This window comes from Vigna angularis, chromosome 7 (genome assembly GCF_016808095.1).
Source record: "Vigna angularis cultivar LongXiaoDou No.4 chromosome 7, ASM1680809v1, whole genome shotgun sequence".
Taxonomy (NCBI): domain Eukaryota; kingdom Viridiplantae; phylum Streptophyta; class Magnoliopsida; order Fabales; family Fabaceae; genus Vigna; species Vigna angularis.
Window position 1 is genome coordinate 16,337,840 of NC_068976.1, and position 12,980 is coordinate 16,350,819.

At 36.9% G+C, this 12,980-nt stretch overlaps 1 protein-coding gene across 1 annotated transcript; it reads right to left on the reverse strand.

Moving 5' to 3' along the window:
- Window positions 1-1,090: 1,090 nt before the first annotated feature.
- Window positions 1,091-9,559, reverse strand: LOC108318737 (protein ESSENTIAL FOR POTEXVIRUS ACCUMULATION 1). The gene is made up of 9 exons (XM_017556440.2): window positions 9,274-9,559; window positions 8,264-8,352; window positions 7,208-8,104; window positions 6,994-7,120; window positions 5,777-6,565; window positions 2,879-5,609; window positions 2,044-2,237; window positions 1,873-1,932; window positions 1,091-1,683 (listed from the first exon to the last, which is right to left on the reverse strand). Exons 1-9 carry the CDS (start codon window positions 9,344-9,346, stop codon window positions 1,310-1,312), a joined length of 5,334 nt encoding a protein of 1,777 aa, XP_017411929.1. The 5' UTR covers window positions 9,347-9,559; the 3' UTR covers window positions 1,091-1,309.
- Between the last annotated feature and the right edge of the window lie 3,421 nt (window positions 9,560-12,980).

The following is a 12,980-nucleotide window of genomic DNA, read 5'->3' on the forward strand; positions in this document are numbered from 1 at the left end:
TATCTAAAAATTTGATCAGTAAAAAAGTTCTCTTGCTTCTTAGCTATTGTGAGATGTAAAAAAGACATAAAATATAGAGAAAGAAGGTTAGAGAGAAGCATAAAAAGGGTTTTAGAGTCGAAAAAGATGAAAAAAGAAGTGGGGATGGAGAAATACAGGTCTGTGACTGTTTGTTGCAGAATACTTAATCAAAATCACTTAAATTAATATAAATTAACGCTAGAATTTTAAAGCTAGTTTATTTTCAAATTTTACAATAGATTGAATATAGAAAACCGGGTTTCTTCAATTCGGGTTATCATTGACGATAAATCGTTAGTTTCAATTTTAATTTATTGAATATGAAAGCCTTTTTTTTCAAAAAGAAATTAGAAACTTTAAAACTTGTTTAATTTTCATATGATGGGCTAATTTTGATTTTCACATTTTGTAAAAAATCTAATTTTGCAATTATAATTGTTTAAATTTAACTTATGAATTTAAACTTTTTTTCTTAGATGACATTTTTCTTCAGTTTTTTTTTTCAAAAATTAAAAAATTAAATAAATATTCTTATTAATTTCAAACATATACGACTTCAACATCACAATGTAGACTCGAAGTATTACTTAAAAATGCCATTTGATTCAATCATAATTAAAATTCAGTTGCTTCATGAAAAACATAAGAATGCAAATATTTTTTTTTAATTTCCCTAAATCCTTTATAAGAATAACGGAGGTTCGTCACATTTGAATGAATATGATAAACCAATTGCAATATATACGATAAAATACAAATCGCCCTATATTCTTGCGTTTCCGTATTCTTTCACAAATCAAACTCTTTCTTATTGTTAGATACTGTTTTTGGATTTAAATGTATTTCTGGAATAGCAATAAAACCAAACTCATTGTATTGTAATCATATCACAAATATCATAAAGATGATAATTATTGAATTTTATAATAATGGTCATACATATATAATAATTTGAAAAATAATTCTGCACCTTTTTCCAGGGAATGAGAAATCAAAAGTATAAGTAGAAAGTAGAGCAGGGAATTCTGAAATAAATGAAAAGAGGATTGAAGTTGAAATCATTAGGAAATGGATTTGAAAGACGGTAATATTAAGATAAAATGATGGTCACCGCGAAGTGTCAAAACAACTCCTAAGATTAGATAACAAAATTGGTTAAGCAGATCCAATAAATGCTGCTACTGTTCTGTATAAAAAAGAAAAAAACATAAAACACCTAAAACGGGAAAAACCATTTACAAAGTACGACCAAAATGTATTTACATCTACCGACACAACCTCTCTCCAATTAATCTTCTACAGTCTGGATCTCACCCATCATGATACGGTTACTCACAACGTTAAATCCCAAAACTGAAGGGCTCACCTTTTTCCCCTTCTTACCTTTCTTCTTTCCACCACCTTTAGAGGATCCTTCAGTGAAGTCAACATCCTGCATATCTGCATTAGCTGAAGCTGTCCATACCGCACCTTGTCCACCAACTTTCTTGTCACTCCTACTCTGAAAAGCTATGTCCAAAACATCCGATGGTAACAACTCCTTGTAATTCAGGAACTTATCAATGAATTCATGGTCAGGATCATATGATCCAAGGTTTTCTATGAGGAGCAGTTCAGCTTCCGATCTGGATTGCTTCAAGCAAAATTCAAGGAAACTTGTATCTGCAATAATCACCATCACCCCCACCAAAAATATTTAGTTAAAAAAAAGAATTTATGGTGTTTAAAAAATCAAATACTTTCAATCAGAAACGCAAGATTCAAGCAAAATGGTTACATTAGCAGAGTCCAATCCATGGTGTCATTTAAAATGTTCAATTCAAAACCTACAAGCCTTAACGATTGACATACCTTTTGACCCTATAAGCCTAACACACTCATTCTCACACCAATCTCTGAAATCCGTGGCCTCTGAAAATGTGACAAATAATTTGATCATTTAGAAGATTGTCAAAAGACCCAGGCAGGATATTATGCAATTAGCAAGTACAATAAACAAATAATAAAGTATCTTTGTTTTACCAGAATGCTTTGTCATGGCATCTTTTTTCAATTTCAGCATTGATTGAGAAGAAGCCGGTGATGATGCTAGAGACCGTTCAGCTTGTTTACCACTCACTGATTTCTGTCTTGTCAATAGTCCGGGGGAATTACCTTTCGAGCTTACGTTTTTTGAACCCCAACTCCCTTGGCTAGCAAGCTGAGGGAAATCAGACCTGCTCAAAGGGACAAGTAAATCAGCCACAGCTCACCAACTATGTTCCCAAAACTAGATGTTTCAAGACCCAATACATATTCATCTACTATCACTTCAGACTACTAAAGTTTTAAATCGAACTCTACACTAGTTTAGGCGCAATGATCAAAGTAGTCCAAGTGGGAACGGGGGCAACACACCATTTTCCAATCCCACAAGGTGAAATGACAAAAGGAACGGTAACAGATTTACTACAGTATAAAAGTTAAAGATGAGTAATTAATTTCTTCACATTTTACCAGCAGTCAAATTTCATGTTTAGTACAGACGGAAATTTTTTTACAGATGCCAAACCAGAAGTTTCATAACAAGAACAAGAACACTTTCAATTTTCAACACCATAAATAATATAGAGGGACTAAATTAGCAAATCATCTAACAAGAGAAACAAAAAATGGATGTTTATCACATTCTTCCGTCGTGTGTAATATTTAAGACGTATAGATGTGTTAATTAGTTGCAATGCTACTGCAAACATTTCTTAAACAAAAATGTGTTACAAGGCAAAAAAAGCTTATAATAAAAAATATGAATGAAAGTTCTAGATAAAAAGTTTGAGTAAATTTTTCAAACGCAAATACAAAGAGATAGAGATCATACTGCTTAGCATCTTGCTTAGATTGCTCCATTGGACCCCAGAACAAATCATCTTCTCCTTTGTATTTTGATTGAGAAGCTTGGGTATTTATCTGAATTGGAGAAGCAGTTTTAGATGGAGAGGATGCTGAAACTGACCATGAAGAAGCACTATTCCGTGTAGACTGGGTAGGCTGAGATTTTGGAGGCGGAGGCACTGGGCTAACAGGAATTGCAGAAGAGGACTTTTTCTCCTGTTCCTTTAGAATGTCCCTCAATGAAGTTGGTTTTGGAACCCTACCGGAATCAGTAGACCATGCTGGAGAAGGAGACGAGCTTGGTGGTTCTCGCTCTCCTTTCCAAAGAACATAATCACTGAAAGAGGGTCCTGCAGGGATGACAGGCAACTGTTCCTTTTCCTGCTGTGCCAAGCGAGAGTTTTTTCCCTTTTCATTGGGGCTTGAAGCTATAGGTATATCAGATGATGCAATGGGCAATGAAGCTTTAGTTCCTGAACCCTTCGATTTTGTGGACTTTTTTCGGCTTCTTTTAGTATCTTTCGCCTCAATAAAATGGCCGTCATCCAATGATTCTGATTGTACAACTATATTATGTGAGGGCAATATACTATCAGGAACCTCAGCATCTATTTCATTAGATTTCTTTAGAACTTCTTCGGCTAATAGATCGTGTAGAGGGCTTTTCTTGCTCTTGACATTTTGAGAAGTTTCAGATTTAACATGATTCTCAGTATTGCCTCCTTCTTTGACACTGTCACTAGATAACTTCAAGGAGTCAGGATTGACCACAATCCCAGCCCAAGGAGTTGCTAGGCTCATTGAATTGACAGAAACAGCAACATCAGATACAAGTGTTTCAGTCTCTGCCTTCCTTTTTTCTTCCTGTTGAATTTCTAAGAAAGATTTCGGTTTGACACCTGGAGCAGGTTTCCAAGCTCGTCCGGCAGGTACCTCAGTTTTCTGTGTCAAAAAAGTAGTCGAATTGGTCTCACCTACACCAACTGTTTCAGTTATCTTTCCAGTAATAATACCAGACCAGCCACCAGCATGTTGGTGATCACCAGTCTCAGAGACAGCACTTCCAGTCCGAGTTCCCTTAACTCTTGTTTGTTGCATATTTGTATCATTTAACGATTCGTCAATCTTAGCTTCCCTAAAATCACTTAACTTTGCCATTTCAGTTTCTGACTGCTTTGATGGCTGCAAAGTCAAATTTTTTACCACTCCCTTTGTTTGATCAAAAGACTGAGATTTGGTTGATTTTTGCTTCTTAGATTTCTTCTCACTAGCCTTTTTAGGTTCTTGAGCTTCAATCTTTCTTATGTCTCCCAGAGATGGCTCGGATACAGTGCTGTCCTTCCCAGCATGTTGCTCTTGATGCACAATATCCAATTTGGTCTTCACCTCCGTACCAGTACCACTCACTGGTGGTGACACATTAGATACAGTTGTAGATAAGGCAATGCTGGATGCAAAAGACTCCACATTTCCAGAACTTTCCCCAGGCTTAGAAGTTGAGGTCACAACCACACCATCAGGCCTAAAATTGCTGGGTGGCACCTGTTCCACTGACTTGGTGGCGTAATCAGAAGGAGAAAGAGATGCAATGAGGGGTTCCTCTTTGAATCTGTTCTGTTCAAGCAATGCAGAACCATCAGCCTGAGTTGATGATACTGGAAATGATTCCTTCTGATGCTGATCGACAATTTGTTCAGTAAAATTAGGGCCCCAATTTTCTGGATGACCATCGCCAAATAATTGGTGTGGAAGACGTACAGAAGCTTGGCTGCTTACATTACTACTTGTATCTTGACTAACTTTAGGTGGTAGATTCAAAGAATTAGAATTATGCTCATTATGCACATTGGGGATTGGTGTCTGAGAGCTCATGGGAAAAACCTCTTGTTGTGGTTGAACTAGAGAAGGATCCACACGCAAATTACCTATTGGTAATACACCTTGCAACTGTCCATAAGATAAATTGCTGAAGAGCTGGCTAGACGGTTGGTCTTGCAACACTTGAGAAAGCAGTTGTTGTTGTTGTCGTAGCAGCTGCTGCTGCTCCTCCTGCTTCTGTTGTTGCTTCAGCAATAGGAGTTTATCAATCAAGGGGATCTGCTGGGATTGAGCAGCCGCTTGAGAATGCAGTTGCAACAAGTACTGCTGTTGCAACATATTTAATATCTGAGGATCTTGTGATAAACCTGAAGAAAGTAGCTTCTCCGCTGTCAAAGGGTTATTTGGGTTATCAGCAGCAGCCTGAGACAGTAAATTGCTTAAAGACAAGTGGTTTTGTGCCGGCAGCCTTTGCTGCTGAATTCCAAATGGCATTTGAGGAAAATTTGGATCATGAAGCATGTCAATTTTATTCTGTAAGGGATCCAATGCACCTTGTAAAGGATAATTAGGCCAGCCAGCACCACCATTATTTAGGCCTGCAGATGTCCTATCAGATAAACCTTGGATGATTGACATTAACTCGGAATTTTGGGATTGAGGTTGCCGAGAGTTATCACTCACTGAAGACAATAGTTTAGAATGCAAGGAGGCATCTGGGACAACCTCCGGCTTTGGAGCAAACGAAGCTGCATCACGCCCTGGCCAGTAAGGGTAGGGACTAGGCAAGGACCGTTGTCGTTCCAGTGCCATCCTCTTAGCAAGCAAGTAAAGATTTCCATTATCAACTGCTGATGGACCCATATTACCAGGATTATTTCCAACAAACCCTTGTAAACCTGAATTGAATATATCAACATCAATGTCAAGCCTAAACATCTCAAAACATGGTAGGGTACAAAAATGAAAAAGATTTGAAGAGAAAAATATCAATGCAGGGAAAATTATTATAGCTTAATTATCCAAAAATGAATACCAAAATAACCAAGTATTAACAGGTAAGAACCTTCTGACAATGCCAGGCCATCAAGGGGAGGACTATTCTTGCTACCAGACATGAGTGACTCCAGAAACCTATTTTCAGCTTCGGTATCAGGACTTGGACGATGCCTAGAATCACTTCGCAAAATGTCAAGCTCATTCAAACCAGTAAGAGTATTCCCAAATGTACTGGAAATTTGTCTGCCAGGAATATCTGTGAAGTCATTTGGCTTTGGTGTAGAAAACCCAGGTGGAGGTCTAGCTTTAGCTCGTAAATGGGGCATGGCATCACCAAGAGACAACCACGGTGAGTCAGCTGCTGAATTTTCCAGACGAACAGGTAAATCGATACCAAAATACCCAGCCTCAAACCATCCAATAATATCAATTCCTTTAAATGGACCTTGGATTAGACCCTTAGGATCTTTATACAAAAGGGATAACTCCTCTGGAGCAGTCTGTTGAACTCTTCTGATTTCAAGTTCACTATCCAAAATGCCAGACAACTGCCTCTTAATAACAGGATCTTCACTAGCTTGCCACTTACCTACTTCTTTGGAGTCAGATAAATAACCCAAATTATTTTCCCACTGATTATGAGGATCTTTTGGCTGGAGTGAGTTCAGATCTGTTTTTCTCAATCTAACATCATTAGTTACATCTCTACCATCGTGAAACTGGGCAGCATGATCACCAAGTGGCATTGTTCGCCATGAAGCACCAGGATGAACAGAAGTATTTCCTTCAAATGATGAATCTTTATTACTGGAAACCTCTTCAGGCACTTTGTAAGAACCTCCATCTTCACCTCTATCTGTTCATTAAATATATTATGACAATCTTAGTGGAAAGTAGAGACAGAAAATTATACTCATGAAAAGCCAGACACCATAGGGTGACATATATAAGTAAGTAGAACACCATTTAAGTAGAAAGAGGAATCCATAAAATGTGAAATTTGACATTGTTCACATAGTTGAAATTGAATACATAAATGGGAGGGGGAATTAGTAGTCAAATTTGTTTGAGGCCATGCAAACCCACTTATTAGACCAGTGAATCTTCAGAATTGAGGGTTTATAAACAAGTTGCTTCATGGAAATATGGGTCAAAACCTTACTCTGTTTAAGGGTCAAATCCTCATTCTACAATTCCCTCTACAAGGGTAAGAAAAAACCTAGTGCCAAAGTTACCAGCATCCAAACCTATCTAGAAGTACATAAAGATATCTGCAGAGTTTACCTTGGAAAGGTGCACTTCCAGGCTTCATTCTTCTTGTGTGAGTAAAATCTGTTGACCTTCCATCTTTTGGAACCTGAGGAGCAGTGCTGCTAATTATCTCCCCTTTGTCAATTCCATTCAAGACAACCTGTTCAAGAAAAAAAAGCTCACACCAAACCACTAGAAAAGACAATTGCATTCAGTAACTAAAAAACAAACCAAAGAAGCCGATTACCACTTCCTCAGGATTTGGTGCCAGAATAGCTAGAGGCTCCAAGGGTTCATCCTGAGTAAGATTAGGTACCTGCACAAAATCATCAACTAGTTTTCTATTTGTACCCATACCAGTCACTCTGTACACATCAAGCAATTTTGTCCTGTTATATCTAAAGGGGTTCAATTCTTCAAGTCCACTTTGAACCTTTTCCAATGCAGTTCCAGAGTATGTGCTACTCAAAGAGCTAGCAAGAGAACCAGTACGTCCATGTCCAATACTAGAAACTGGGGGTGTATTCTCCCCACGACCACGCCCATAGGAAAATGTAGAGACTGGTTTGTTTGGGGTTGTATGGGAAGGATCTACCCTTGCACGGCCTTGTGAGTAGTTAGGTCTCCATGGCCGATAGTGTTCTCCCTCCTTCTCATCCTTTCCCTGACTGGAAATGTTACCTTTTTCCAAATGTATATCACCATCCTTTCCAGAGTCGCTCCATTTTTCACGGATGCCTTCTGGCTCCTTGTCATCAGGACCCCAGCGGGTGTTCCACTTACTTTCACGCCGCTGGTCAAAGTTAGTTTCTCTGTTTCCTGAATCATTCCATCTGTGATTATCAGATGCACCACGCCGTGCTTCTGCAAAGTTCCTTGCAGACATATTATCTGTCCATCGATCCACTCTGCGAGAATCACCTAGGTCTTTGTCCCCATCTCTCCAACGATCCTTCCGAATGGAGGACTTGGTGTCTCTCTCCTCATCACGCCAGCGATCGCGACGTCCACTTTCTGAGTCAAACATGGATGGCCTAAAGACATCCTTTTTCTTATGGTCATCATGCACATCCTCTCCGTTTCCAGATGTCTTGACAGTCTCTGAGCGATGGCCATAAGGTGGGTTTGAGACCACGTGGTTCTCCTGAATAGTTAGAAAAGGAAAATGCAAAAAAAAAAACATTAGCAATTGAAAATTATTCCTGGAAGGTTAAGGCTGCCCTTATGTCTGATTTAGAGACAACATCCAGAAATTATCCACAGACAACGATACAAAAATATGCAGAACTAGTTAAGCACACACCACAGATCCTGTTCCAAGTTTATTCTCCCCTGGCTTTGGCAGAAGCCACTGTGGTGAGAGTGGAATGGAATTGTCAGATCCTTGGGCATCTGTACAAAACGGTAAAAGCATCAGTCAATGAAAAGAAAATGAAGATTCTAACCATTAAGTTCAAAAAATATAAAGCATGTTGTAGAGAAAACTGATTAAAAATATATAACAAGCACGTATGCAGTCCTCAACCAAATAAGAAGTTTAAAAATAAATAAAAGAAATATATAATCGCGATCAAAGGGCTAAATAGGAGGAAAGTGTATCAAGTAAAAGGAAACAGAATAACATGGCAGCAACATAAATCTGAAACTATGTTTCTTTACCTATTCTGGTAAAAAAACTGTGGACAGGAAGTGGAAATAGTGAAGGAAAAAAAAAATTCCGCTTCAACCGTAACGAAACTAACATAATATCCCTCGCTGTAAACCCCAATAGCCAATTCCAGCATTCACAACGACGAACTCAAACTTCAAAAACCGGCTACCTTTGCTGCAGTGTAAAGCTCCAAACTTCTAAACCACAGTTTAGAAGAAAAAGGGCACACACAAGATAATATTGAAGAAAATCAAAATCCAAAAAAAATTCCAATGTAGTTCAGAAAATAGCAAAAATGAAAAACCATCGGTAGTAAAAACAAAAGATTATTGAATGTCGTTTCCGTTTCGGAAGCATTGAAGCCGTTCTGTCATCCTACACGAACAAAAAATAAAAACCCTAAACTCTAACCCGTAAACGAAGTGCATTTTGGTTGTTCACAAAAATGAAAGGAAGAAAAAAAATAAAGGTTTGGGGAAACTAGGGTTTAGAGAAGCAAGTGATAAACCACAACTGAATAAAATAAAAGAAAAAGAGAACGCAAGCGACGAAGGAGAAGAGAGAAAACAATGGAAGCTAAGACACATAAATCGCTGGATTCCAATCCAAAGCAAAAACGAAATTACAAATGAAAGGAAGAGAGAGATGGAGAGAAATGAAACCTTTGGAGATCTGCAATGGCGGTGCGACGGAGAGCTGGTGGCGATTGTCGGAGGTGGCGCGTTGTTCAGCCATGGATGATCAACGAGAGTTGGAAGGAACGAATGAAACGAGCGAGTGAGCACTGTGCGAACGAAAACCCTTCTTTGCGAGAAAAACCAAACTGGGAGGCCAAGGGGAATATAGGTTAACCCTTTCAACACACTTCATAATGTGTGCTAGGGTGCACGATAAGACCCTGCGACCCACGCGCGCACATTAGTGCTAACCCCTGTGATTCTCGGAAGAAATAGCCACGCGCCTTGGACCCATCCGTGTCCGACCCGCCGCGGGTTTTCAAGGACGTGTATCTCACGCGCCTCTTGATTTATGAAGATTTTCTTAATGTTAAAATGAAACTTCCCTCGTATTTTTTTTTCATTAGCACCATTGGTGCGCATTTCTCCCATGACCCGATTTTTACGAAACGACTTTCGTTTCGTTGTGCATGGTAGATAATTATCAAATAAAATTCAAAAATTATATTATTTTTTCTTTTCGATTAATATTTTTATTCTTTACATATTATCCTATTTAATAGAACTTTATAAATGTTTCTATTGTATAACTATCACATAATGACAATAATTTTTTTTTATTTTCTATCATCATGAAAGATTAGATACACGTACTCATAAATATAGATACACTCTGTTCTGAAATTTCATTTTTATTTATTTTTCATTGTTAAATAAAGCTGTAATTAATATAAAATTAATTACTTTTATTTATATTTAAGTTTGAGTGGAATATCTTAATAGTGTTTGACTGAAAAATATAAGGAGTGAAAAGGACTTTTGTTTTTCTAAAATTTTAATTTATTTTTAGGGATAATTCAGGCATATAGATATTTTTGCAAAGAGGGTCTAGCATGGCACATGCAGTGTAGGGTAAAATCACACGAAATTATTTTTTCAAATTTTGATTTTTCAAATTTTTGTGTTGCTCCTTCACACGAACTTCCTTTAGGGTGTAATAATGTATCGTATAAAATATTGACCGAACGGTTAGGATTTTCAGGTAATTTGTTTATATTTTATTTTGTTTATATTTTATTGGGCTTTTATCAGTTCATAATCCATGAGGTGAATTATAAATACAAAGTCAGGGCCACAAGTCAGGTACGTTCCACTAAACATTCAATAGTGATAATCATTCACTAAATACTCAACCAAGAGCTGAGGTTTTTGAAATCACACGCCTAACTTGAGCGTCGGAGTATTTTGCAGGTACATCCCCTCGTCAAGAAGGAGACCGATGGAGGAACAACAAAGCACCAGAAAGATGATTAGAAACCACAAGAAACCAAGACGAGCGTTCGGTCTCGACATCACTATTTCGGATCAACACCAGAAACTTTCGACAAAGTGAAAACTACACTACATGAATCATCATTTATACGTGAAACGTCATCAACAAGATAAGTATTTTTTGAAATATGAATATTTCATAAAATATCTAATTGATAATAGATATTATAACAACTATTTTATATAGATATTTTAAATATATATATATATATATATATATATATATATAATATAATCCATAATATATTATATGATATATGATATATTATATATAATATAGTATATAACTATAAATATAGTTATCTAATTATTGTAACCGAAACATTTTTTGGCATGATTAAAATAGTCAAAAGAAATTGTTGTGTTAGAGATAACTATCAATAGCAATATTATAAAATATCAAGACAGTTTTGATACTTTGTTTATTATATATGTTATTTATTCGATGCAATTCATAATATATGGTAACTGAATCATTTATTATACGGTTATATACCATAATATATATCATCATGAGAATTTCAGCAAGACAACATCTTGAAGAAATATATATCAAAATCCACGCCATTAATTATGCAAGTGCAGACTAAGATCTTGTCATAAACGGACTTCATGCTTAAAGCATCATGGAATTCAATTAACAAAGGGAAAGTCTCCTATTGCAAACACTGATTGCCAATTTCGTCAGCAAAGTTCATAGTTAACGATCAAGTCCAAGACCGAGCAGTAAATCTCGCTTGGCAGAAGGGTAAAGCCCTCTCAAAGTCGAACGGTAAACCCCGTTCACTATGAAGCACTCCTAGCTCAAAGCAGAGAGGTAAAGCCCTCTCAAAACCGAACGATAAAGTCCGTTCACTAGGAAGCACTCCTAGCTCAAAGTAGAGAGGTAAAGCCCTCTCAACGCCGAACGGTAAAGCCCGTTCACTGGGAAGCACTCCTAGCTAAAAGCAAAGAGGTAAAGCCCTCACAAAACCGAACGGTAAAGCCTGTTTACTAGGAAGCACTCCTAGCTCAAAGCAGAGAGGTAAAATCCTCTCAAAGCCGAACGGTAAAGCCCGTTCACTAGGAAGCACTCCTAGCTCAAAGCAGAGAAGTAAATAAGAAATTTTGGTAGCTTAAATGGTAGAAAATTGTGGGGATTTCAAGAACATGGGTTCAAACTCTTTTATACCTTTTTCTATAAAAAAATTAAAAATAAAATAAAATATTGATAATGGTTAAAGCACTCCAGAAGAGAGGAAGAATCAAGTGAGAAAGTTTGAGAAATAGAGAAGAAAGAGTTAGGAAGAAATTTTTAGTTGCAAGAAGAGTAGAGGTTTTGGAGGGTTTTCGGGGAAACAAATTCTGAGCAAGAGATTAAGTCTGGAATAGAGGTACGGGAGCTAACCTTTCTAAGCTTTTATATTATGATTTAGTATTGTTTTATTACTATTCATGTCTTGAAATTCTGTGTGAATACTATTAATGAAAAACATAGGTGCTTACTGTATATCTATCTATAGTGAATTTATGTGCTAATATTATATGTTGTTGTTTTGAATCTGTAAATAAGAAATTTGTTAAAACTAGTTGAGGAACACTTTGGCTAAGGAAAGACTTGGTACTTAAGTTATCCATTATGACGCACCTCTCTTTCCTGGAACAGATTATGTATTGTTAAATCTTATTGACAAGTTTTTAACTTAAATCTTGTTGAACAGATTATGTATTGTTAAATTATCGTGCAATATATCTTGTTGGAATGAAAATTTCTGATGAATTTATGTTATTGTGGTAGATATGGAATTATGAATTATAATTGTGATGGTAGGATAGAGGAATCTTAAAAACCGGAGTTGATACATCCCTGATCATAGAGCACCCTGGTCAAATCCAGTAAGTTGTGACTAGTCATATGTACTGGCGTTTATGGTGAGTTTGATTCGTCAAACATTTGATTCTTCTCCGGTGACCATTTATGGTGATATTTTAGTATTGTTAATTTATTTTGTGATATATTCATTTTGTATGATTTCTGCGATGATTGGATTTTATTGGATTTGAATTTATGCATCTGAACATGATATGAGTATTATGGGAAGATTTTGTAAGGGTATAATGTGAGTTGAGGAATATGAGCATGGTATGAGTCTCGTGGAGAGATTCAGTAATGATATGGTATTTGTGTATATGTTGATGTTGAGGGTCCTGTAGTTGGAGGTTATCCTGATACTCTAATAATCATTCAGTCTCAAGTCTCAAGTAGAGAATGATGAATTATGTGGTGAGAGGGGCAGGAGGTCCTGGTCTATGTGCCGGTTTTGGACATAGTGTTGAGGACTAACCTTGTGGATCGTATGGAGTATTTTGGAAGTGTATTT

Bases quoted from the DNA above. Each gene is read 5' to 3' on its own strand.
- LOC108318737 (XM_017556440.2), bottom strand. From the start codon at position 9,346: ATGGCTGAACAACGCGCCACCTCCGACAATCGCCACCAGCTCTCCGTC. The intron at 8,353-9,273 runs GTTTCATTTCTC...CGTTTTGTACAG, and splicing joins GCCATTGCAGATCTCCAAAG to ATGCCCAAGGATCTGACAAT. The intron at 6,566-6,993 runs GTAAACTCTGCA...TTTAATGAACAG, and splicing joins TGGAAGTGCACCTTTCCAAG to ATAGAGGTGAAGATGGAGGT.